General features: G+C 37.9%; 1 protein-coding gene across 1 annotated transcript in view; it reads right to left on the minus strand.

The window, feature by feature from the left end:
* slc15a1a (solute carrier family 15 member 1a) overlaps positions 1-23,859 on the minus strand; it is a 31,428-nt gene extending 7,569 nt beyond the window's left edge. Inside the window, exons 1-17 of the mRNA XM_062069963.1 lie at positions 23,753-23,859; positions 23,628-23,674; positions 23,341-23,428; positions 23,111-23,252; positions 18,511-18,630; positions 18,301-18,400; positions 12,851-12,941; positions 12,117-12,200; positions 8,271-8,353; positions 8,102-8,188; positions 7,939-8,028; positions 7,814-7,858; positions 7,709-7,741; positions 7,545-7,633; positions 2,970-3,051; positions 1,976-2,095; positions 1,748-1,891 (exon numbers count right to left, since the gene is read on the minus strand). Of these exons, the coding sequence (XP_061925947.1) occupies positions 1,748-1,891; positions 1,976-2,095; positions 2,970-3,051; positions 7,545-7,633; positions 7,709-7,741; positions 7,814-7,858; positions 7,939-8,028; positions 8,102-8,188; positions 8,271-8,353; positions 12,117-12,200; positions 12,851-12,941; positions 18,301-18,400; positions 18,511-18,630; positions 23,111-23,252; positions 23,341-23,428; positions 23,628-23,674; positions 23,753-23,759 (1,452 nt within the window). The 5' untranslated portion in view covers positions 23,760-23,859. The remainder of the gene's footprint in view (positions 1-1,747; positions 1,892-1,975; positions 2,096-2,969; positions 3,052-7,544; positions 7,634-7,708; positions 7,742-7,813; positions 7,859-7,938; positions 8,029-8,101; positions 8,189-8,270; positions 8,354-12,116; positions 12,201-12,850; positions 12,942-18,300; positions 18,401-18,510; positions 18,631-23,110; positions 23,253-23,340; positions 23,429-23,627; positions 23,675-23,752) is intronic.
* Positions 23,860-23,917: the final 58 nt, after the last annotated feature.

Raw genomic sequence — 23,917 nt, forward strand, 5'->3', positions numbered from 1 at the left:
GACTGTACAAGAGTACAGTCCAGACATCTCTCCTCAATTGAGCCAAATTTAATTCTGTCTAATTCCATGCTTCTTGTCTTGTTTAATAGATATCAGTGTTTGAACCTGACAAAACATTTATTATTAATTTTGCTTATTTAATCTAGCACAACAGAGTACATATTGTATGTGTATTTATTTTTTCTAATCAGCCTGACCTAAGCCTAAGGTTTTATTGTTAAATTAATAATAATAATCTTGATGATTAACACATGCTTTTATAGCATTTCACAAGGTAGGTTAAATATTTTTATTTTATTGAATATGATCAAGAGTAAGATGACTAAGTCAGTGTTATAATTGGAGTGGTCCCCGCGTAGCCTCTGTAGTGGAAAAGTTGGGTCCTGAGGTCAAACAGGTTAAGAACCTGTTTTACGACTTTTTCTTTGAACTGTTGTAATCAAAGGCGATGGCCGTTTACGACCCACGCCCCTTAGAACCAGCTGTCGCCATGTAATCAGGGAAATTCAGAATAAAAGAGGAGGCGTACAATCTTTCGCAAGAGCGTGGTGATACTGTGCAAGAGTACAGTCCAGACGTCTCTCCTCAATTGAGCCAAATTTAATTCTGTCTGTTTAATTCCTTGCTTCTTGTTTTGTTTAATAGATGTCATCTGTGTTTGAACCTGACAAAACATTTATTATGAATTTTGTTTATTTAATTTAGCACAACAGAGTACATATCGGACCTAAGCCTAAGGTTTTATTGTTAAATTAATAATAACCTTTATGATTAACACATGCTTTTATATCATTTCACAAGGCAGATTAGATATTTTTATTTTATTGAATATGTTCAAAATCAAGAGTAAGAGGACTAAATCAGTGTTATTATTGGAGTGGTCCCCGGGTTGCCTCTGTAGTGGAAAAGTTGGGTCCTGAGGTCAAACAGGTTAAGAACCTGTTTTACGACTTTTTCTTTGAACTGTTGTAATCAAAGGCGATGGCCGTTTACGACCCACGCCCCTTAGAATCAGCTGTCGCCATGTAATCAGGGAAAGTCTGAATAACAGAGGAGGCGTACAATCTTTCGCCAGAGCGTGGTGAGACTGTCCAAGAGTACAGTCCAGACGTCTCTCCTCAATTGAGCCAAATTTAATTCTGTGTCTGTTTAATTCCTTGCTTCTTGTCTTGTTTAATAGATGTCATCAGTGTTTGAACCTGACAAAAAATATTAATTTTGTTTATTTAATAGAGTACATATCGGACCTAAGCCTAAGGTTTTATTGTTAAATTAATAATAACCTTTATGATTAACACATGCTTTTATATAATTTCACAAGGCAGATTAGATATTTTTATTTTATTGAATATGATCAAAATCAAGAGTAAGATGACTAAGTCAGTGTTATTATTGGAGTGGTCCCTGGGTCCCTCTGTAGTGGAAAAGTTGGGTCCTGAGGTCAAACAGGTTAAGAACCCCTGCTATATACAATGACCCTGCAGATGGAAATCTGGCACATTAACATTTTATATGTTCATTATTGTGCATTAATGTACTATAACAAATGGTGACTTCCTGTCAGGAGTTGTAATATACATCTATAAACAAGCTTATTGCTGTGTTTAGTGGGACAGGCCAAAGTTAAGTTGGAGAACATGCGGTAGTTTATAAATTCATTCGTGTTTCTGTGCGGCCCGGTAGAAAATGTGTCACGGCGGTCCCCGGACCGGTGGTTGGGGACCACTGATTTAAACTGTCAACTGACCAGCCGCCACTCCTGTGTGAGGTTTGAGGGAAGCAGAAGTGTTTGTCGCTCCCCCTTGCTTAGGAAGACCGGCCTGGTCTGGCCTGGACCGTCTACAGAAACACTAATTTCTTCCTCTTCAAAGGTGAAGAACTGCTCACTGGCCTGACATACACACACAAATGGGAGAATACATTAACATGACAGTAGGCATACAAGGAAGTATGAATTATGAAGATTGGGACGTACCTGAGACGGCAACAGCTCCAGCTGGACGTTGTTGCTCAGGTTGACTTTGACAGGATTCTGGCCCATGTTTATTACTTTCAGCTGGCTCTGATACGCTGATGGGAACGTGGGCAGGGTTTTCTGAATAGTATTAAAAAAGTACAACACTTTTTGGAGGGTTTGACTCAATCAAAATAAACATTTCTTTCGTGACTTAAAGATAATATTATACATGTCCTTCATTTAGACTTAGACTTTCTTTTATTGTCATTCAAATTTGAACTTTGCAGTACAGATAACAACCAAATTTTGTTGCATTAGCTCATGGTAGTGCAGGATAAAAGAGCAATAAGGTGCAGATGTAAATAAATGGTTAGATAAATATATTGCACTTTTAAAGCTGCATTTTTGTTAAGACTAGACAAAGTGGTGCTGATGAGAGGGATGCAGTGCACCACCCTGCTGAGGAGTCACTGTGTGATGACTTCCATCCATCCATCCATCCATTTTCTACCGCTTGTCCCGTTTGGGGTCGCGGGGGGGAAGGGTGCTGGAGCCTATCTCAGCTGCATTCGGGCGGAAGGCGGGGTACACCCTGGACAAGTCGCCACCTCATCGCAGGGCCAACACAGATAGACAGACAACATTCACACACTAGGGACAATTTAGAGTTGCCAATCAACCTATCCCCAGGTGCATGTCTGTGGAGGTGGGAGGGGCCTATCCCCAGGTGCGTGTCTTGGGAGGTGGGAGGGGCCTATCCCCAGGTGCATGTCTTTGGAGGTGGGAGGGGCCTATCCCCAGGTGCATGTCTTTGGAGGTGGGAGGAAGCCGGAGTACCCGGAGGGAACCCACGCAGTCACGGGGAGAACATGCAAACTCCACACAGGAAGGTCCCAAGCCCGGGAATGAACCCAGGACCTTCGTATTGTGAGGCACATGCACTTACCCCTGTTCCACCGTGCTGCCCTGTGTGATGACTTAACAAGGCTAAATATTTTAACAATCTACTTACGTCAATTTCCACCTGGACCAGAGCAGCACAAACAAAGGCCACGGCTGCCAGAAACATCCCCACTGTCATTCTTTTCAAAGGCCTGGTGAACAAAACTCCTTAGTATGTTCTCTCCATCAAAACAGTAATATTGCCATAGATGAGTGAATCACAAATTATAAATCAAATATTTTCATAAAAAATTATGTTTATGACCTAAGTGTGTTTTTCAACATTATGACCGCCCTCTTGACATGAAATACCACCCTTTGGTCACCTTTACACTCTTTTAATCCAAAATATCCGGGATATTCAATTAAAGTGTTTTAAAGGCCATATATATTCCTGAGAACCAGCGTCCTCTACAGTGGACATTTAATTTTTCTGTCAAATTGTTTTTATATTAGAGTTACACATTTCAGGGAAAAAATGCCTTGTGTACACTGTTAAAAAAAAAAGAAAAATCTTTAGATTTTAAGGTAAAAAAACAATTTTACTGTAAATTAGACACTGTTTTTTACACCAATAAAAAAAAACCCAAAAGGCTCCACTGTTATTTTTAGGGTAAAATTTTGGCAACTGAGCTGCCCTGTTTTCTACAGCAAATTTTTTTTTTTCTTTTAAATTTTTTTTTTTTTTAAATTTATTTTTATTAATCAATCCAACAAAACAAAACAATACCATAATAATGCAATTCCATTTCCAAAACCAAACCCAACCCAGCAACATTCAGAATAGCAATAAACAGAGCAATTGAGGACACAAAACAATCTAAAAGCAAAAATGAATATTATCAACAACAGTATCAATATTAGTGACAATTTCAACATAGCAGTGATTAAAAATCCCTCATTGACATTATCATTACAGACATTTATAAAAAATAAAAACATTTATTAAAAAAAAAAAAAAAAAGTGTCACAGTGGCTTACACTTGCATCACATCTCATAAACTTGACAACACACTGTGTCCAATATTTTACACAAAGATAAAATAAGTCATATTTTTGGTTCATTTAATAGTTAAATAATGGATCCCATATTCCAATATATGACTCATTATTATCGAAACTAAATGCACTTTTTTCTACTGATATAATCTCCATAGCTTGTGTGTACCAGTCAGTATGTATTATGTGTGTATACCAGTCAGTATGTATTGTGTGTGTATACCAGTCAGTATGTATTGTGTGTGTATACCAGTCTGTATGTATTGTGTGTGTATACCAGTCAGTATGTATTATGTGTGTATACCAGTCAGTATGTATTGTGTGTGTATACCAGTCAGTATGTATTGTGTGTGTATACCAGTCAGTATGTATTATGTGTGTATACCAGTCAGTATGTATTATGTGTGTACACCAGTCAGTATGTATTATGTGTGTATACCAGTCAGTATGTATTGTGTGTGTATACCAGTCAGTATGTATTATGTGTGTATACCAGTCAGTATGTATTGTGTGTGTATACCAGTCAGTATGTATTAGATAGATAGATAGTACTTTATTGATTCCTTCAGGAGAGTTCCCTCAGGAAAATGTGTGTATACCAGTCAGAATGTATTATGTGTGTATACCAGTCAGTATGTGTTGCAGCAGTCTTTCATATATTTTAGTGTTGTTAAGACTCTGGTGCAAAAATGTTTGTCTCTCACAAGGGTTTTTGAGTTGAAATTGCCAACTCCGGCCCGGGAATGACACCAAACTGACCTGTGGGCCGCTAGTTGAGTAGCATTGCTATATACTAGTAATGTTGCCTGAGGCTGAGCCAATCAGTGATCACCATATTGAACATCGCGCTCTGATTGGTTTGGTCCCCTCTAGTTGCCAATACTACTGAAACATTAATATTTATAGTTTATTTAGCCATTGTAATGCTTGACAATGCTTAGTTTAGGACCAAAAAAATTGTAAAATATGGTTTAAAAAAATAAAAGAAATAAGCGATATTTGAAGCGTGACGTGGCGAGGGACGAATGTGTATACTACTATCAATATTATTATAAAAATGGTTGTACAAATAACCAACTTAAAGCAGGAGTCTCGAAACCACGGCTCGAGGGCCAAATACAGCCCGCCGACATTTTCGATTTGGCCTGCAGGACGACGGCATAAATTTAATTTCAATAAGCAGCACAATGTGTTATCATATTAGACTTACATACCCAGAGAAAGTCTGACAGGTGGCATTTCATCACCATCGTGTAAAAATTGTAAATCACTCAGGTGAATAACCATGATGTTTACTTTCTTAACAATAGAAGCACAGCAATAACGTATATGACTCAATTCTAAACAACCTTTCCTACTCATGGTGCAGAAAAAAAATTCAACCAGCACAAAAAGTCAACACACATGGACACACATAACACAACCTGCTCACTGAACTTTGTGGATATCATGAAAAAAAAAACGTCCCATCACCATAACATATTCGAAATTACATCCATTGCAAGGCATTATGGGAAAAACGCAAACCACTCTCTCCACACTGACTTTTTGCTGCTTGATATTTCTGATTGATTGCAAAGCTATTAAGACGTCGTCACGGAAGTAAACAAGGTAGGAGTTGAACTTTCACATACTCTTAATATGTAATTAAAAATCATTATCAATTATACATCCATTATATTAATATCAAATGTAAACACATGCATATACAGTACAGGCCAAATGTTTGGACACACCTTCTCATTTCAATGCGTTTTCTTTATTTTCATGACTGATTGTCACTGAAGGCATCACAACTATGACACCTGTGAAGTGAAAACCATTTCAGGTGACTACCTCTTGAAGCTCATGGAGAGAATGCCAAGAGTGTGCAAAACAGTAATCACAGCAAAGGGTGGCTATTTTGAAGAAACTAGAATATAAAACATGTTTTCAGTTATTTCACCTTTTTTTGTTAAGTACAAAACTCCACATGTGTCCATTCATAGTTTTGATGTGGCAATCTACAATGTAAATAGTCATGAAAATAAAGAAAACACATTGAATGAGAAGGTGTGTCCAAACTTTTGGCCTGTACTGTATATGTATACATATACTTTTTTTTTTCCGGCCAAATTTTCTTAGCCCAATGCGGACCCCCAGTCAAAAATTTTGCACAAATTTTGTCAATAAACTCCTTCTTATTCACTACCCCTCTTGTTGTGGGGCAGACTGGCTTGTACGTGCACATGCATCCTTTGCTGTTACCATTTATAATACAAAGTAGCGTATAGTTTGTGCTTATGTCAGTAAACTCACGTTGGAAGCGCTAAAAAGTACAACAAAGATGGCAGGTAGAAGACGATGGCTAAGTAGAGGGACGTAAATAAGACCGCCCACAAAATGGCGCATCTTGAAGAGACTGTGAGAAAGCAGTTTGAAAACGGTCTGTAAAACATCATCCATGCAACATTCTGACCAAAGAACCACCATTACATGTTATGTAGACCACAAGGAAGAATGTAGAAACGTAGAAAAAAAAGATCATAATATAACCTCGTTAAATACCTCTGAGCTCTTTAGCGCTGCAGAGATGTGTGAAAATGGAAAAAGATGAAGAAAAAAATATATCTTTTGTTTTAATATATTTTCTGTAGAAGGACAAACATGACGCAAACCTTCCTAATTGTTAGAAATCCCACTGTTTATATTAAACATGCTTCACTGATGAGAGTATTTGACAAGCAACGTTTTGTCCTACTAATTTCAGCGATCCTTGAAGTCATCGTAGTTTGTTTACATGTACAACTTTCTCCGACACTGCCACAGAAAAACGTGTTTAATGCCACCCCTTCTTTGTCTCATTTTGTCCACCAAACGTTTTATGCTGTGCGTGAATGCACAAAGGTGAGCTTTGTTGATTGTATTGATTTGCTGGAGTGCTCATCAGGCATATTTGGTTAATCCGTGACTGCAATCTAATCTATGCTAACATGCTATGTACATATTACATCATTATGCCTCGTTTGTAGCTATATTTGAGCTAATTTAATTTCCTTGATTTATGCCCTCTGTGTATTTAATTTATATTTGCATGTCTCATGACACATTATCTGTATGTAATATTGGCTGCATTTCTGATAGTTGTTTGTGTGCCATGTTGTTCCAGACCACAGCAAACGTTACCCAGCTTGCAAAGATTGTACTAAATCCATTAGAAGAAGAAAGCCTGCCGTTTCCTTTTACTTGGACACACACATCTATACCTTTGGCCATTAAAAGCTGGTAATTTCCAGGAGTTATCTCATCCTGTGAGAAGCCTCCATTTTACTAATGATTTCCAATGTTGCAAAAATGTGTAGAATAAAAATTAAAATACAACATTTCTATCAACGAAGATTTGCGTCAGCCTTTGATAGTAGGCTAATATAGCTAATATAGACACTTCCATCATGTGTTGCCTTCATTTTAACACTTATATGAGACTTTTAATTTGTTGCGGCTCCAGACAGATTTTGTTTTGTACTTTCGGTCCAATATTTTTCAACATTTTGGGTTGCCGTCCCCTGCCCTGTAGCCCTAATTGATGCTTGGTTCTGAGTAAATAAATCCCAGCTCCAATCATAGGAGGAAATGTGGTAGTATGGCTCCCTCTAGTGTTACTTACGTAAAATTCAGGCCACATTTTTGGATGAGAGGGTAGATGAGACTGTCCATGATGGGCACCAGCGTCAGGATCAGAATAGGGTTCACAGTCTTTGACGAAAACAATCACATGATTAAAATTTTAAATAAAACGCGTAAGACATTGTGACTAAACGGTGAACCCACCTGCATCTGATCAGGCTGTATAACGAGCGCCCCCTGCAGACATAGAGAGGTTAGTGCATTCGCATGTTAGTCGCTTTTGCCTGTTTTCCCAATGAGTAAACTTACAAAGTTTCCATCCATGGTGGTGGCCTGCAAAGTCCACCTGGAGCCCTTTGATACAGGACACGCATTTAAGAAGGTTCCATGGTGCAACGTCACTATTGAGGAGCTTTCAATAAAATACTAATTACCTTTTGGTCAAACAGAGTCCAGAACATTGGAAGCGGAATATACAGGAAGAGAACCTTCAGCACCATTTTTATTTGTGCAATTAAAAGTTTCTAAAGTGCAAGAAAGAAGAATATTAACAATGTTGGATAAGAACTTATATGACGCGGCTGATGGCAAACTTACATGATACTTTTCCTCCGCCCAGTCCATCCAGTGCTGCCTCTTGGGGAACCTTCTGCTTCTGTGCCTGTAGCGGTTTTTGATGGCAAACTGATTGAAAGAAAGAGAACTAAAACACATAAAGTCACAGATATTTGAGGTAGGTTAATATGAGTCGGGAAAACAAACTTACACCGATGCACTGACACACTTCCATCATGATGTTCCCTTGAGGCTCTGCTTTGTAGTACATTCCACTCCCCACAATGAACACCACTGTTTGACACATCACATCATTATCATACATCGACATTGATGCACATTTTAGAGTAGTCCGTGTACAGCGTGTATAGCAGTGTGTAGATTCGCTATCCACTGAAAATAATTCAACTAATTAACTGGCAGCACCAAGATAATTGTGTGTTGCCTACAGTCAAACATGGTGTTTGTAGCGTCCAATCCACTTTATTTATACAGCACATTTAAAAAACAACAACAATATAAGTCCCACAAAGTGCTGCACAGAAGTTAAGACAAACATACTAGAAGAGTCAGTAATACATAACATTTAACTATAAAAAGAATAAATAAATAAAATACATAAGAGAAAATAAAATAGACTAAAATCACAACTCCCGTGCTGGTTTAAAAGCCAAAAAGTAAAAATATGTTTTAAAACGTAATTTAAAAGTCATTAAAGAAAAGAAAATTAACCAATAAATTATTGGTATTGTTCATTATCAATAGTGCTATTTCTATTGGTATTTGTAATGCTCCATTTGTAGTGTAATGTCATTTCTGTATTATTTATTTCGCTAACTGCTTCTTTGCTATCACTTTTACCATCATATTTGTACATACCCTATGTGTTGATGTTGCTCTATTGTTGTTGTTGTTGTTGTTTTTGTCTCTCTGTCTTATCCCCCTATTGTCCGCACAATTTCCCCCTCTGTCTTCCTTTTTTTCTCTTTCTATCCCCTCCTGCTCCGGCCCGGCTGCACCAAATGATAATATAAATACATTTAATAAAGTCAAATACAAATAAGGCAACAAGAGAAGTATCCTACACTTCTCTTTTCTAAAGTAAATGTGAACAGCCGATATGTGCATCTACATCAACTAGCGTATATTACCAAATAAACGCCCTTGGGCAAATAACCGCCCATGTCCTAATAGCCGCCCGGGGTCTGACCCCGTTTTGTGAATTAACCGCCTCTTCCTAATAACCGCCTATGTCCAAATAGCCGCCCATGGGCTGTTATTTGCATAATTTAGATTAAAATGCTACTGGGGTTGCGTTTGCTGCAGTATTATTGTTTTGATGGTTTTATAGAGTACTTGGTACCATAATTTGATTTTTCCTGTATGCTGCTTTATTTAAAACTTGGAGTACTGTAGCCTTTATTTTATTTAAGTCACAGTATAATTGTTCTGTTTTGATGGTGGGTTTTATACTTGAGTACTTGGTACCATAATTTTATTTTTCCCGGTAGGCTGCTTTATTTAAAAAGTTTATTTATTTTGTAGTATTGGTATTCTATTTCACAATTGTTGCACTACTGCCATGTTGAGGCCTTGTTGATCTCTTGTCTTTTGATAGCCTACCTCATGTTGATCTCTTGTTTTTTTGTTTGTATGTTTACAATAGCTTTTACATTTAAAGTTTTTTGTACGAAAAAAAAATACTGGACAGTAACCATTGTAACCAAATAATGGCCTGGTGCAGGCTGGTGCAAAAATAAATAAAAGCCTTGTGCAAATAACCGCCTGCTTCTTTTAAACGCCTGTCTCCAAAATCGATTTTGTGAAGTAAACGCCCGGGCTACCATTTGGTAATATACGGTATATGATTTGCCTGAGAAGCTGGATAGGACAAAAAAAAAATAAAAAAAAATAAAAGTCATTAAAGAGGGAGCCGTCCGAATAGCAATATTGCCGATATCGTTCCAAATTTTTGGAGCCACAGCAGAAATTGCCCCATCACCTCTGGATTTTAAACAGGTTGTTGGGGCGACAAGAAGCAACTGATCAGCTGACCTCAGAGACCTTGTGGGGGTGTACATTTTTAAAAGATCTGACGCTATCCGTTTAGAGATTTAAAAACAAACAACCATATTTTAAAAATGAATTCTAAAATGAACTGGGAGCCAGTGAAGGGATGCTAAAATGGGGGTAACGTGTTCATGTTTTTTTAGTGCCAGTTAAAAGGCGAGTGTCGGAATAATTGTATTTAAGTTATCACAAAACTTTGTGTTGCCATGAATTCCCGGCGAGCAGACAAAAGCTGACTTTGATCTTACCAATCAAAAAGGCTTGTAAAACTCCACTGTGTAGGATGGGAAGCGACATGAAGGTGTCGGTTTCTTTGATGTATTGTAATCCACAGGAAGATTTTGTCTAGACCCGAGATCTACAAAGCGGAGAGGAAGCAGGACCTGACCCCCCTCCAGGCACCTTTTCTTTTAACTGTTTTGTAACCAAAGGCAGCGGCTGTTTACAACCCCCGTTCCTTTAGAAACAGCTGTTGCCATGTAATCAGGGAAAGTCCAAATAAAAGAGGAGGCGTACAATCTTTCGTCAGAGCGTGGTGGGAGACTGTTCAAGGGTACAGGTCTACGCGTTTCTCCTCATTGAGCCAAATTTAATTCTGTCTCTGTTTAATTCCTTGCTTCTTTGTCTGTTTAATAGATGTCAACAGTGTTTGAACCTGACAGCGAGCAGCAGCATTTTGGACTAACTGCAATCCAGCGATTGAGGCCTGCTCCATACAGAGGGAGTTGCAGTAGTCCAAACGTGATGAAATAAAAGCATGGATTACCCGCTCAGAGTCGTTAAAAGATAAAACTGATTACATTTTTGCTAAAAGTATTAGGATATAAAAACTAGATCGTACAACGCAGTTAACCTGCTGCTCCATCTTAAAATCATTGACGAACTTAAAACCAAGATTTGTGACTGTTGGTTTTAAATAAGGCATCAGGGGGTCCAGATCACTGGGGGGAGCAGTCTGTTTTACTTTTGAGTCAAATCAAATAATTTCCGTCTTGTTCTCATTTAAGTTTACCGCCAACCATGCTTTTATGTCCTCAAGACAATTTAAAAGTGATTTTAAACGTGTGTCACTTTTCTTTTTTAAAGGGACATAGATTTGCGCATAAAGATGATATGATATATAATATATATTTTTTAAATGTGTCCGCACTGAGGAGCTGTGATTCATTGAGGGAAACATGAATCCTAACATTGACATTGTGAAACATAGCCCCATCCTACCCCTTGGTGAACATTAGAAATATACCAAAATAAATATAAACTTTAAAAAAAAAAGAAGTACATAAAGTTGGCTATGAAGAACATTCAACTCCTTTATTTATTCAATCAAAAATATTGATATTCAATAATTTAGCGCATTTGCAAACAGCTAAAATTGAGAAAAAAAGCAAACAACCTGCTACCCAAGAATGTACAATAATTCTTCTCAGCGAAAGATGAGAAATATAACCATAGGGAAAAATCTAACTTAAAACATTTGTCTGCACGTACAACACTTAAAACCTTTAACATATCAGTATGTCAAATTAAATTTCGGAATGAATTAAGCAAAGAAGAAAAACAACGTACTGATATGATCCAGTTTAAGAAAATGTTCCAATTCAAAGTGTTTACAAAGTACAAAGAATAAGAATCCTGGTAAACGTCTTGATCATTTTATTCATCTCATTATATGATTCACAACCTACCTAACAATTAATTTATGAGAACTATACTGACTATTCATTTATCTAATTAGTTTTTAACAAATTGAGCACAGGAAGTGAACACAAAATGTGTTAGAAATTGCTACGATATGGAAAAGTGGTAGGATTAAATAAGTTCTGCTTCTTATTAATCATTTTCAGATATGTAATGACAAAATGGAAATATATGATTTACAATATTATAACTGTGTGCATGTCCGAAAAAACCCAAACCACAGCCATATACTGCTTTCCCAGCTGTACACTGACTAATCTAACATATGTATATTTAATATACATACCCAGTGCCACCACCATGAGTGCAGCAGGTACACCAAAAGCCAAAGGATAGCAGCTCTGCTTGGAATGGATGCCACACTCTTGCGCTGCGGGTGGCGATAAACAAACCTACTTATAGAAAACAGCCCACATTTTGGCAAAAAAAAATTCAGGATTTATGTTTATTTGCATGAAATATAGCTAAATATACATTGGAATCTCCAAAGGCAACATTCCAAGAGTTATACCATTTGAAGTTTAGTCAACATTTTGGGGAAACATGCCACGAATGTTGAGCAAAATGCACCAAGTGAAGTGTGAAGTGAAGTGAATTATATTTATATAGCGCTTTTCTCTAGTGACTCAAAGTGCTTTTACATAGTGAAACCCAATATCTAAGTTACATTTAAACCAGTGTGGGTGGCACTGGGAGCAGATGGCAAAAGTGTCTTGCCCAAGGACACAACGGCAGTGACTAGGATGGCGGAAGCGGGGATCGAACCTGGAACGCTCAAGTTGCTGGCACAACCACTCTACCAACCGTGCTATACCGCTGTGACGTAACATGAGACTTCAAAACAAAACAAAAGTTGTGTTTTGTATTGAACTTGGCTACGTTCCTATCTCAACGATGCCATTCCAGATGTTTTTGATCCGAGCGTCCATTGCTACATTTCAGGCACTTTTGTCACGATAAAAGACTTTTAAGTGTCGACACGAGACGGGAACAAAAATTCCTTTCTCAAATGTTGCCTACCTCGAAGAATGGGAGTAATAATTGTTGACAGGAGACTCCCCCCATTGATGCACAGGTAGAATACAGAGAAAAAGGTGCGTCTCTGCTTTTCCTGCAGACAAAAAATAAATAAACAAAGTGAAAATATATACCTTTTATTTGGGAGAATATTTAAAGGTGCCATATGTAATACTTTCATGTCACCTCGTCAATAAATGGCACTGATGTGTCAAAAGGCATTAATAAATCATGGTCTTTTCTAATACCTTTATAACTGATAACGGTAGTTCAGCCGGAATATGCTCGTTTCAAAATTATATTTACAGCCCCGAAATATTGAAGTGAAGTGAAGTGAATTATATTTATATAGCGCTTTTCTCTAGTGACTCAAAGCACTTTTACATAGTGAAACCCAATATCTAAGTTACATTTAAACCAGTGTGGGTGGCACTGGGAGCAGGTGGGTAAAGTGTCTTGCCCAAGGACACAACGGCAGTGACTAGGATGGCGGAAGCGGGGATCGAACCTGCAACCCTCAAGTTGCTGGCACGGCCACTCTACCAACCAAGCTATAACGCCCCACATTGTTATTGTTCTCATTTCTATGCCCCGCCCTCCACCGTTTGACCAATTAAAAAGTCTGTGAGTGTGTTACATCCAGGTTGGCAGTTACGCACCGCCACCTTCGTCTAGCTACTGCCACTGGTAAAGTTACTAAACATGTCAGACCTTAGTAAATCTAAAAGGCCTCATTACGATTCTCAACTTATGACAAAGCCCAAGACAAAACGAGGATTTGTATCTAGGATGCCTTTGAAAGATGAAGATGATTAAAGGCGGAAAATATTTTTTCATCTGACGCCTAACTTGCTAATTTCCTCCTTGATAGGCAAGTCAGGCATTTACGTTTTCTTATTACTTGTAATAAACGCAAATGGACATTTGGTTTGTAAACTATTATGTCCAATACAGTCTATAATCTTGTCTAACAAAGCTAGTATGTTCCTGCAATGAATGCTTAGTGTGATGGTGCTCAGCTCCTAGTGTAATGCTTAGCATGCTAGCCCGGTCAATGACACATGGACATACAGGCTAACGGGGGAAATATATGCCCGTTAGCCAGTCCATGTGTCATCCAGCTGAAAGGGCAAAATATATTTTCGACAAACACAACCTATGTGGATATGAGTAGTCGTTGTCAATATGCAGATACGCTGAGGAAACGCGTTCCAGAATTAGCACGGCTAATTGTGGTTTCTGGTACTGTATGTGCATCAAACACATATGGTGGTATTTGCTTGGCACAATATAATGCATCACATGGAATGATTTTCTACTTTGTGTATTGACATGGTAGTAGGCTACATGATTTATGCGTAACGTGGTTTTTGCGTGACGTGGGTTGGCTCATAGAATGGCACTCTGCACTGAAAGATGGTGATGTGCGTACATGGAAGAGAATGCAGTGCGTCAGGTTGGATGCAACATGGGGTTATGCTTTAACGAAATGTGGCGGTAATTTTACTATTGGTCTTGGCTCGCCATCAAAGTAGGCCTATGCCATATATAATATATTATATGTTATTATACATAATTATTTCGAGGGTGGTCCGTGCGGTCAAACTAGACATTTTAGCAGTGTAATGCCAACAATCTGTCCCGACGAAAATATTGCTGCGTAACTTTACAAATACATTTGGCTAATGGACATCAGTAAAATGTGGCATAATGACTTAGTAAAGCATCTTGCAAGAAGCATAAACAAGAGAAAACCTCTATAGCATAGGACTCCTCCATTGCCTTTTGAAGTTCCTTGGAGTAGGATTCGGATTCGGCTGCGTATCTGGCAACCTCAGTCATGGAGAGTGGGAGGGGCCTACAGAACTTTGACCGTGATTGCAGTACAATTTCTGGCCACATTACTACATATGGCACCTTTAAGAAGATAATTCATTTAACTGTGTGTTTTCCTTAAATGGGTAATTAAAGCACTACTATGTAATAATTTGGTTTTAAAATGAAAGCTTTAAAATCATGTTGGAAATACTCTGGGTTTGAATGTCTCTGTGTTGCCATGGCGATACTTAATCACCTACTTTGGTAGTCTATATTATCGGCGGACCAGCCAGGACATGACTCATGTTGTCATCATTAGCAGTGGAGTTAAAGGCCTACTATATGATTTGCCCGAGAAGCTGGGCAGGACATTATAAAAATTTTTAAAAAAAGGCCTACTGAAACCCACTACTACCGACCACGCAGTCTGATAGTTTATATATCAATGATGAAATCTTAACATTGCAACACATGCCAATACGGCCGGGTTAACTTATAAAGTGACATTTTAAATTTCCCGCGAAATATCCTGCTGAAAACGTCTAGGTATGATGACGTTTGCGCGTGACGTCACGGATTGTAGCGGACATTTTGGGACAGCATTGTGGCCAGCTATTAAGTTGTCTGTTTTCATCGCAAAATTCCACAGTATTCTGGACATCTGTGTTGGTGAATCTTTTGCAATTTGTTTAATGAACAATGGAGATAGCAAAGAAGAAAGCTTTAGGTGGGAAGCGGTGTATTAGTGGCCGGCTGCAGCAACACAAACACGTAGCGGCTACGTTGTAGCCGGTGTTTCATTGTTTACATTCCCGAACGATGACAGTCAAGCTTTACCATTGGCCCGTGGAGAACTGGGACAACAGAGACTCTTACCAGGAGGACTTTGAGTTGGATACGCATGCTTGTGGAGATGGGACAACAGAGACTCTTACCAGGAGGACTTTGAGTTGGATATGTGCTACCGTGAGTACGCAGCTGCGGCTTCCAAACATTTGATCGCTTGCCCGTACGTGCGTGCCGCTACGTGCATGTCACGTACGTAACTTTGGGGAAATATATGTGCTGTATGAACTTTGGGGAGGTGAACGGTACTTTGGGCTGTGGGATTGAGTGTGTTGTGCGGGTGTTTGATTTGTATTGGTGGGTTATATGGACGGGAGGGGGGAGGTGTTTGTTATGCGGGATTAATTTGTGGCATATTAAATGTAAGCCTGGTTGTGTTGTGGCTAATAGAGTATATATATGTCTTGTGTTTATTTACTGTTTTAGTCATTCCCACCTGAATATCAGGTCCCACCCACCTCTTACAGCATCTTCCCTCTCTGAATCGCTTCCACTGCCCTCTAGTCCTTCACTCTCACTTTCCTCATCCACAAATCTTTCATCCTCGCTCAAATTAATGGGGAAATCGTCGCTTTCTCGGTCCGAATCGCTCTCGCTGCTTGTGGCCATGATTGTAAACAATGTGCAGATGTGAGGAGCTCCACAACCTGTGACGTCACGCTACTTCCGGTACAGGCAAGGCTTTTTTATCAGCGACCAAAAGTTGCAAACTTTATCGTCGATGTTCTCTACTAAATCCTTTCAGCAAAAATATGGCAATATCGCGAAATGATCAAGTATGACACATAGAATGGATCTGCTATTCCCGTTTAAATAAGAAAATCTCATTTCAGTAGGCCTTTAAGATTTCTGTTGTTCACGGTTCAGGTAATGAGCAGACAATGTTTATTGATTGATTGATTGAGAAGTTTGTTGACATCTTAAATAATTTAATCCATGTAATGCTTTAAAAAGGCAAATGGATGGCACAAAAAGCCAGTTTCCATTGTGGTCCATTAAATATTCATCACATTTGAGACATTCAATAATAAAAGATATATAACCTGTAACATTTATATAAAAAATGACGTTAAAAAAATTGATAAATTATGTACATATACACAGTATACATGTCGGGGTATATACACTATTTACATGACACTATGTACATGAATATGCACATGTTGACTCCAAGAGTGTGCAAAACAGAATGAGAAAATATATATATACTATAACCACATATAAATATATATACACTATAACCACATATAAATATATATACACTATAACCAAATATAAATATATATATACACTACAACCACATATTAATATATATACACTATAACCACATATAATATATATATACACTATAACCACATATAATATATATATATACACTATAACCACATATAAATATATATACACTATAACCACATATAAATATATATACACTATAACCACATATACATATATATACACTACAACCACATACATATAAATATATATACACTATAACCACATATAAATATATATACACTATAACCACATATAAATATATATACACTACAACCACATATAAATATATATACACTACAACCACATATAAATATATATACACTATAACCACATATAAATATATATATACACTATAACCACATATAAATATATATACACTATAACCACATACGTATAAATATATATACACTATAACCACATATAAATATATATACACTATAACCACATATAAATATATATACACTATAACCACATATAAATATATATACACTATAACCACATATAAATATATATACACTATAACCACATATAAATATATATACACTATAACCACATATAAATATACATACACTATAACCACATATAAATATATATACACTATAACCACATATAAACCTGTTTGATGCTTCGAAGAGTTGCTGGGGATCAATTTTGGTTCAGATCAGGTAGAGGTTGAGCTGAGCCAGGATTTTATGGCAGTTTTAAAATGTAGTAGGGAAGTTTAAATTTTCAGGTCTGTTGGTAGTGCATTCCACTGTGTGGTGGCAAAATAGTAGAATGCATTTTTTCCCATGAGAGTCTTGAATTTGGGGAGGACGAGGTCTGAGGAATTCCCTCTGGTGTATTACCTGTGAACATCACTTACTCTGGTGAAATAGTTGGACAGGTACTTGGGGACAGTTTCTCTGAGTATTTTGAATATCAGGCACATTGCGATTTGGTGTACTCTTTCCTCAACTCTAAGCCATCCCAATATGGCAAAGTGGGCTTGAGTTAGGTGAGTCCTGTACGGGAGGTTGAGCAGGAGTCCCACCAGCCTGTTTTGGGAAGTTTGCAGTTTAGTTTTTAGTGGCTTGGGGGTACTGGTGAACCATGAGGTGCAGGCGTAGTCAAAATGACACTGTATGAGGGCACCGGCAAGGGTCTTTAAGTGTATCCCTGTTGATAAACGCAGAAATCCTGCCCAAAAATCTAGTTTTATTATTGATCTTGGTGATTGCTTTTAATGCCGTTTTTTCACCTGAGAGAGTCCAATATACAACCTAGGTCAATTACCTTGTCTTTGCTGGTGATTATGGTATTTCAACAAATAGTGGCAAAGCTTTGGGTTTTGTTAGTGTTTACCATACATAAATACATGCAGCTCACCATGTCATTATTAGTAGTGGTGGTGGATAAAACTGCAGTTTGGGGTATTTTTGAAACTCGAGACAATTTAACATCGTCTTCACAGCAACCCTAACAATTCCTTGAAGCTTTCTGCACATCTTTATTTCTTAGGATCATGTACTAACCTGGTGATCACCAAACTGATCTCCCCCAAAGGCGGCCACACAAGGTTTGATGCCTCCAGTGCCAAGAGCGATGAGGAAGAGGCCAACCATTGACATCACACTGAATGTGAACAAAAACAGCCAAACAAGAAGTTTACAAACGAGGCTTTGAAGTCCACAATTTGCCTTTTGAACGCATTCATGTTATTGTCATTAGTGTTGGAAACCCACACATGAAAGGTCATGTTGTCAGGCGTTCCATCTTTGTTGTAGTCGGTGATGTCATGGATGGCACTGACAGCCATGATGACCTGGCCGAGTGCATAGACAATAGACAAGTAGATGATGGTCCTGTGGGCAGAAACACAATCATCCATGAATATATCTGCACCACACAAATCTTGTAGCTTAGATTAGAGCTTACAAATAAAATAGTATCTGAAATTCTATACCCTTTTTTAAGGACAAAGAAGAACTAGATTCAGACCTTGAAGAAATCTAGTCAGTGTTCTGCCTCAGTGTGATAATCAACAAAATTATAATTAAATATCATGAAATAAATGTATATTATAATCGTCCTTATTTGAAATGTTAAAGTGTTACTACAAAATTTTGACTGTACAAAACTTATTTTACAAATACTAAATAGAAACTTGGAAATTTAAACAAACAAGACACAAAATATACAACATACAATGAACAGAATCCAATCAATTAAATAAATTATTCAACTGGAAAATTGGTTTTGAAAAATAAGCCAAGGAAAATATCAAATACGAATTTTTTTCTAAAATACAATTGTCAGAATAATTGTATCGAAGTTATCACAAAACTTTGTGTGGCCATGAGTTCCCGGCGAGAGGACAAAAGCTGTCTTTGATCCTACCAATCAAAAGGCTTGTAAAACTCCACTGTGTAGGACGGGAAGCGACATGAAGGTGTCGGTTTCTTTGATGTATCGTAATCCACAGGAAAATTTTATCTTGACCCGAGATCTACAAAGCGGAGAGGAAGCAGGACCTGACTCCCCTCCAGGCACCTTTTCTTTTAACTGTTTTGTGACCAAAGGCAGCGGCTGTTTATGACACCCTTCCTTTAGAAACAGCTGTTGCCATGTAATCAGGGATAGTCCAAATAAAAGAGGAGGCGTACAATCTTTCGTCAGAGACTGTGCAAGAGTACAGCCCAGACGTTTCTCCTCATTTGAGCTAAATTGAATTCTGTCTCTGTTTAATTCCTTGCTTCTTTGTCTGTTTAATAGATGTCATCAGTGTTTGAACCTGACAACAATACTCATAAATAAGTTAGATAAACAATGGTCCTTTATGCCTGCTCTGCCTCCAGTTTGCATGCAAATCTGTGAATTGAAGTAGAGTTTAAAATCATTGTAATGGATTACAAATTGCAAAAAAGTATTTGCTGAGAATGTCATTGTCTAATATGGCAGATGTCATCTCCCGCCAGGAGAAGCAGTTGTGTTTTGTGCTGCTTTGTATTATCAGGCATGTTATTTGAACTTCATGAAAACGACTGAAAATAAGCCAGTTTTTCAGCAATTGAACATGCAAAAATTAGCAAAAAAAAAGCACCATTTAAAGATGTTTTAGTGTTTAAAGAATTGAAAAATTATCAACAGAGTTGACATAAATACATACCCCAATCATCCAAATGAATCACTATGTCTGTTTCAGTCACTATGTTATTTGGTCACCACAATAATTACAACTTGTGTTCGCATCCACAGGAACCATATGGGTTAGCCTACTCTATACAGTATTTACAACTTTAATAGTGTTCACTACACAGCCACAGATGGTTCAGCTAGTTATTTACACATTACTTTGTCTGTTTCAGTCACTATGTTATTTGGTCACCACAATAATTACAACTTGTGTTCGCATCCACAGGAACCATATGGGTTAGCCTACTCTATACAGTATTTACAACTTTAATAGTGTTCACTACACAGCCACAGATGGTTCAGCTAGTTATTTACACATTACTTTGTCTGTTTCAGTCACTATGTTATTTAGTCACTACAGTGATTGTGTTCACATCCACAGGAACCACATGAGTTAGCCTACTCTATACAGTATTTACAACCTTACTAGTGTTCACTTCACAGCCAGATCTAGTTATTTACATTATTTACACATTACTTTGGTTCATTCACACATTACTTTGGCATTTTTGCTTTGATGCCCCTGACATGAGCCTTCCTGGCAAATTTCTGAGCAGCTTGGATTTTCCTTTTCGTTTCTCCTTTAGTGCCTTGGATTTTATAGCCAATTTCTGTCTCTTTGACTCCCTCTCCACTTCTATTCTAACTGCTCCAAATGCAAAAATCATAAAGAGTACAAACAATATTTGATCTAATAGCTAACTTCCTTTATCTGAATAGCCATTTGTGATGTATTGCATGAAATAAATATCTTGCAGTCATGTTGTTTATGTTTCAAAATGATTCAACTATTCAATGTCAAAATATAAACAGTAGTAATATTGAACAAAATGTCAACTACTGTCTTGTTCTAAAACACCAATGAAAATGATATTCAGCATTTAGACAGGCTATACTGTAGCAAAAGTCATCACATGTGTGTTCTTAAATGTGTATTCCACGTCCACGCATACATTTGTCCAAATGTGGCCAAGTAGACGCATTGTGGGAAGCTACTGCCAAGCTACTAGAAAATGTAGTTAAGCTACGTGGCTTCGATTTTTAAGTTGATAATTTTAATGTAAAACCGTAGTTTTTACCAGTGCAGCCGCAAACCGGAATGGATTATCAAAAAAAAAAGTATTCATTAGGGGAAAGCCGTAGTTGTTGGCAGATATGGCAAAAAGACAGACATTGTAGGTCGGAAAAATATAAGAAAAACGAAAAATATTTTTTTATATTTTTACATAGATAAAAAAAGATGGATTTCCGATTATAGACGGAAAAATCACATGCCTGTTTTTATGTTTTACTAGCCAAGAAGAACAATAACTGTCATATTTGTATGATCATTTCCCCCTATGGTCCGCCACATCAAAAAATGTGGCCTGCCACATCTTAAACAGTCCACCAAATACATTTTTTATTTGCCATTTAATGTGGTTCGCTACATCATTTAATGTGGCCAGCTATGTCATTTAATATGGCCAGCTATGTCATTTAATGTGGCTAGCTATGCCATTTAATGTGGCCCGTCAACATCATTTAACTGGCCCGCCAACATCATTTAATGTGATTTGCTACATCATTTAATGTGGCCAGCTATGTTATTTCATGTTGTCCGCCAATATCATTTAATGTGGGTCGCTACATCATTTAATGTGGCCAGCTATGTCATTTAATGTGGCCCACCAACATAATTTAATGTGGTTCGCTACATCATTTAAGGTGGTCAGCTATATCATTTAATGTGGCCCACCAACATCAATTAATGTGGTTTGCTACATCATTTAAGGTGGCCAACTATGTCATTTAATGTGGCCAGCTATGTCATTTAATGTGGCTAGCTATGCCATGTAATGTGGCCCGCCAACATAATTTAATGTGGCCAGCTATGTCATTTCATGTTGTCCGCCACATCATTTAATGTGGCCAGCCACATCATTTAAAATGGCCCGCCAACATCATTTAACATGGTCCGCCAACATCATTTTTTTGTGGTCCGCTACATCATTTAAGGTGGCCAGCTATGTCATTTAATGTGGACCGCCACATCATTTAATGTGGCCAGCTATGTCATTTAATGTTGCCCACCAACATCAATTAATGTGTTCCGCTACATCATTTAAGGTGGCCAGCTATGTCATTTAATGTGGACCGCCACATCATTTAACGTGGCCAGCTACGTCCTTTAATGTGGTCCGCCAACATCATTTAATGTGGCCCGTCAACATCATTTAATGTGGCCCGCCAACATCATTTAAAGTGGCCAGCTATGACATTTAATGTGGACCGCCACATTATTTAATGTGGCCAGCTACGTCATTTAATTTGGTCCGCTACGCCATTTAATGTGGCCAGCTACGTCATTTAATGTGGTCCGCTACGTCATTTAATGTGGCCAGCTACGCCATTTAAAGTGGCCAGCTATGTCATTTAATGTGGCCAGCTACGTCATTTAATGTGGTCCGCTACGTCATTTAATGTGGCCAGCTACGCCATTTAATGTGGTCCGCTACGCCATTTAACGTGGCCAGCTACGTCATTTAATGTGGTCCGCTAAAGTCATTTAACGTGGCCAGCTACGCCATTTAATGTGGCCAGCTATGTCATTTAATGTTGTCCGCCACATCATTTTATGTGGCCCTTCATGTCATTTATTTGGCCAACCACATACTTTTACATAGCCTGCAAAAGGCTGGAAATAAATCACTTTCTGGCAAATTGTTCTTTTAATTGGGGCTGAAAAATGTACTGCATATGCTCTACACATGAATATTATCTGTTCATGCAACAACATCCATCCATCCATCCATTTTCTACCGCTTGTCCCGTTGGAGGTGGACATGTTCCAAGCATTTTTAAATAAATACTTGAATATCTGCCTGTCACTCTGACTCAAAACAGTTGCATATGCAGAATGTGTAGCAATACCTTTATATTCACTGTTACAGGCCGCACCATTATTGTAATGTGGGCCTCAATAAACCAAGTTTGACACCCCTGCTTTAAGACCATTGTATGTTCCACTTGTGCATGAATCCTCTATGGGAAAACAATCCTTTAAGATCACATGGTTAACAAAAACTCTAGACTCTTTAATCATGATTAAAGCCAGTCTTCTAATACGGTATATATTTTCCTTATGGCAAGAAAACACGAGGCACTCACTTGAACTTCCCCAGCCAGGAGTCGGCCACAATGGCCCCCAGAATGGGGGTGAGGTAGCACAGAGCCACAAAGGTGTGGTAGATGGAGGTGGAAAGGTCTTCATCCCAGAGCAGGAAGTATTTGAAGTACAACACCAGCACAGCTGTGGACAGCAAAATCCAAGCGGTGTAAACCCACGCTGGACGTTAACAGCTCTGATCGTGCATGAAATATAGAAATATATTCCTCACCGCGCATGCCATAGTAAGAGAACCTCTCGCAGAACTCGTTTACCACGATGAAGAATATGCTAAGCGGGTAGCCACATACTGTTATGTCCTAAAAAAACACAAGTAAGTAAATAAGTACATTTGATCTACTCAGCACTTTTCACAGATAGAAATCACAATGTGCTGTACAAAATATAGAACATATAGAACAGGGGCAACATAATAAAAAAATAATACATTAAAAAAAAAAAAAAGCAATCATGGGAGCCACAACAATTTTAATATCATTCCAAAAACAAAGGCTTTACCTTCCCTTTGCTGCGCTTCTCTTGCTTTGGTTCCTTACAATTTGACACTAAAAAAAAAACAAAAACAAAAAACACGTTAGTTTATTTAACATGATTTAAAAAAAAAAATCATGATTAAAACTTACCTGTCATGATGTGGACAAGCTGCTTTCAATAGGAAAATCGGGACAGTGTTTGCTTGATAAGGCCTATTAACCATTCATACGTCTTCCATAATGCTGTCTGTGCAGCTTTTGCAGTGGGCGGAGCCGTGAGATATGACAACAGATAAGCACACCCCCATAAAAACA

This window comes from Entelurus aequoreus, linkage group LG14 (genome assembly GCF_033978785.1).
Source record: "Entelurus aequoreus isolate RoL-2023_Sb linkage group LG14, RoL_Eaeq_v1.1, whole genome shotgun sequence".
NCBI classification, from domain to species: Eukaryota; Metazoa; Chordata; class Actinopteri; order Syngnathiformes; family Syngnathidae; genus Entelurus; species Entelurus aequoreus.